Source organism: Balaenoptera ricei, chromosome 20, assembly GCF_028023285.1.
Source record: "Balaenoptera ricei isolate mBalRic1 chromosome 20, mBalRic1.hap2, whole genome shotgun sequence".
NCBI classification, from domain to species: Eukaryota; Metazoa; Chordata; class Mammalia; order Artiodactyla; family Balaenopteridae; genus Balaenoptera; species Balaenoptera ricei.
The window spans coordinates 37,631,217-37,634,009 of record NC_082658.1 but is presented as its reverse complement, the minus strand read 5'-3'; the positions used below and the strand labels follow the sequence as shown (position 1 = coordinate 37,634,009).

General features: G+C 51.2%; 1 protein-coding gene across 1 annotated transcript; it reads left to right on the top strand.

Annotated features, from left to right (window-relative positions):
- Positions 1-350: 350 nt before the first annotated feature.
- On the top strand, positions 351-812 carry CCDC182 (coiled-coil domain containing 182). Its single transcript, XM_059906603.1, has one exon. It carries the CDS (start codon positions 351-353, stop codon positions 810-812), a length of 462 nt encoding a protein of 153 aa, XP_059762586.1.
- Positions 813-2,793: the final 1,981 nt, after the last annotated feature.

Below are 2,793 nucleotides of genomic sequence, written 5' to 3'. Positions count from 1 at the left end.
CCACCCGGCCTGGCCTTGCTCTGGCCAGTTTACTTTGGTGTGTCCCTCGGGACAAGGAATGATTGAGCTCTGGTTCTGGAAGGGCAATGAACTGATGGGAATCCACATCTCAGGGTGCACAACTAAATAGTTCCTGAGTAGATGAGCAGACGAAGCCCAGGATAACCAGCAAGGAGGTTACCATATGCAAATGAGTGGATTGTGGCTTTCCTCCTGGTTGGCCGGAGAGGCCCTGATGTCACAATATGCGGGGTTTCTCCACTCCAAAGGATTGTGTCTCTGGCCCAAAACAGATTCACTGACCTGGCTGGTCCCTAGCTCCCTCTCTTTGTCCAAAAGGAGGCGACACTATGGACCCCCTCTATCAGGCCGGCTCCATTCTCATGAAGGTGAACACCTTACAGGGGAAGAAGATGGTGGAGAGCGGCCTCCAATCTGGAGACTTCTCGTTCCCCCAGCCATGGCCCTCCTGTGCCCTGCCGCCAGCCCACCTGGAGATCCTGCAGCAGCAGGTGGCCGGGGTGCAACGGGAGCTGGAGGACTTCAAGAAGGAGGCATTGAGGGCCATCCATGACCTGGAAGACGCCCTCGGCGCGATGAACGGGGCGCTGGCGCAGCAGGAGGAGCAGGCGGCCCGCGTGAAGCAGCGGCTGCGGGAGGAGGAGGACCGGGGCATCGTGCGGAACAAGGTCCTCACCTTCCTGCTGCCCCGCGAGAAGCGGCTCCGGGAGCACTGCAGGCGGCTGGAGTGCCTGCTGCTGGGCCGGAGCTGCGAGGCGCTGGGCATCCCCCGGAAGATCCAGGCCGACTGAGGCCCCTACGGTAGAAGCCACGTTCCTCACCGAGCAGCCGAGTAGAAGATTCTTTTCGATAGAAGGACAGACCCTGAGTTTTGATCGATTTGCTCCCCTTCCCCATTTCCACTGCTTTCCTCCTACCTAAATAACACCTTGCTGAGAGGTGAAAAGACCCGGTGTGTTCTTTCGGTGAAGTTCCGTTCACCCGGCATCACCCAAGAAGGAGGCGCTCCAACACTCAGTCTTTGAATGACACCTGTAACTTTCACCTTTAACTCTTTTCCTGTTTGTAATGGTACTATTGCTCAAATGTATACCATGTTTTTTTAATCTTCTTAAACTGATGGCGTTGAACAGATTTACCTTCTTTTAATGAGTCGAGGCTCTCATGGCTTGTTACTTCATGCACGGTCTGCTGAAGGGGGTCGATCATCCGCCCGAGCACTGAGTGGCCTCAGACTACTTTTCTTTTGTGGTTCTCATCCTCGCCTAGTTGGCTTTTCCGCCTGCTTTCATGGTTAGACCGTCATACCTCCCTTTGCCACCTCTGCCCACCTCTACTTCCTCTCTGTTTGGTCTGCAGCCGGGCCAGTGAGATCCACAGAGGGAATTAGGCTCCGAGGGGTGGAGTCAGATGAGCTCAGTGCACTGATGAGGCAACACCTAGAAGGTGGGGCTCTAAAGCCGTGAAGCTGATTTTCATGTCTGAGCTGGAATTGTTAGGATGCCCCGCCACTCATCAGGTGATGTACCCACACCATCCCAACTACTCCCACAGGCACCGTTAGAAGCAAGTGTTGTTTCCCTGTTGTGCAGGGTGGATAGCTGACCTCAGGAAGCTAAGTCCTTTCCCCAAGGTCTCCGTGCTTGAAAGTTCAAGTCCAGGTCACCTGTGCTTATTTGCTATCTTGCTGCCCCCTTGGAACCATATCAGGCTGTCCGTGGACCTGTTCTTCTGGAGGGTTGGGATTGTCACATAGGTGAATTGGGTGCTCCTTAGCTGTCACTGTGCCTTTTATTTTCAATAAGGCTTTCTGTTTCATCAAGTCATATTTTCTCTCTCGTCCTGCAAAACTCTGCCACGCAGCAGGGATTCTCCCCCGAACAACAGAAGCGAGTGCCTGGAGGCTAGGTCAGCACCTGAGCGGAGTGGGCCTCTGTCTTCCCAGGTCGGGACTTACAGCCTGGGCTGCACCCTCTGAGAGCCCAGCTCAGCTCCAGCCTCCCTCCTCTCTCTTTCATGGAATCTCTCCAAACAAGATTCGAACACCTGCAACGCCCAGGCTGAACTTCATGACCCATTCTTAATGGCGACATCCATCTATCAACCATCTACCCTGAAGGGCTGCATCCCTGCTCTAACTTTAGGTAGTTTCTACTTTGGAAGGTTTAGCTGAAGTGGTAACAATAATGTTAATACTAGTAAGATTATTACCACTACTACTAGTTTATAGTTATCAAGAACATGATATAGTCTAGGCACCAGGCTTGGCCCTTTGGAGGTGGGTACTAGTATAACCTTCACTTTAGGACTTTGAGAAAACCAAAACTCAGAGAGGCTAAGTAACTTGCCCCAGGTCACACATCTGATAAATGATAGAGTTGGCATTTGAACCTAGGAATGTCTAATGTCAGCAGCTGTGCTCTTAACCACTATGTATTATTTTTGGAAGCTAAATACTTCTTGAATAGATAAAATATGAGTGTACTGAAATTGGTCAGGTGAGCTTTGGGAGAAAGGATTGTTTTGGCAGTGGGGTCGGAGGGGGGCAGAATTCCTGTACCCTTAAACCTTGTGGGAGATGTGTGTGTGTGTGTGTGTGTGTGTGTGTGTGTGTGTGTTTACAAATGTATCTGAGAAGGAAAACTTGATTGGCCAACTATAATAAGAGGTTAAACAATCAGCTGCCCTATGCAGAGGAAAGTGGATCTAATGCTAATTCCTATGGATCTGAATCTCCTGCAAGTTCAGTTTGTAATCATCCTACTCAGAAAT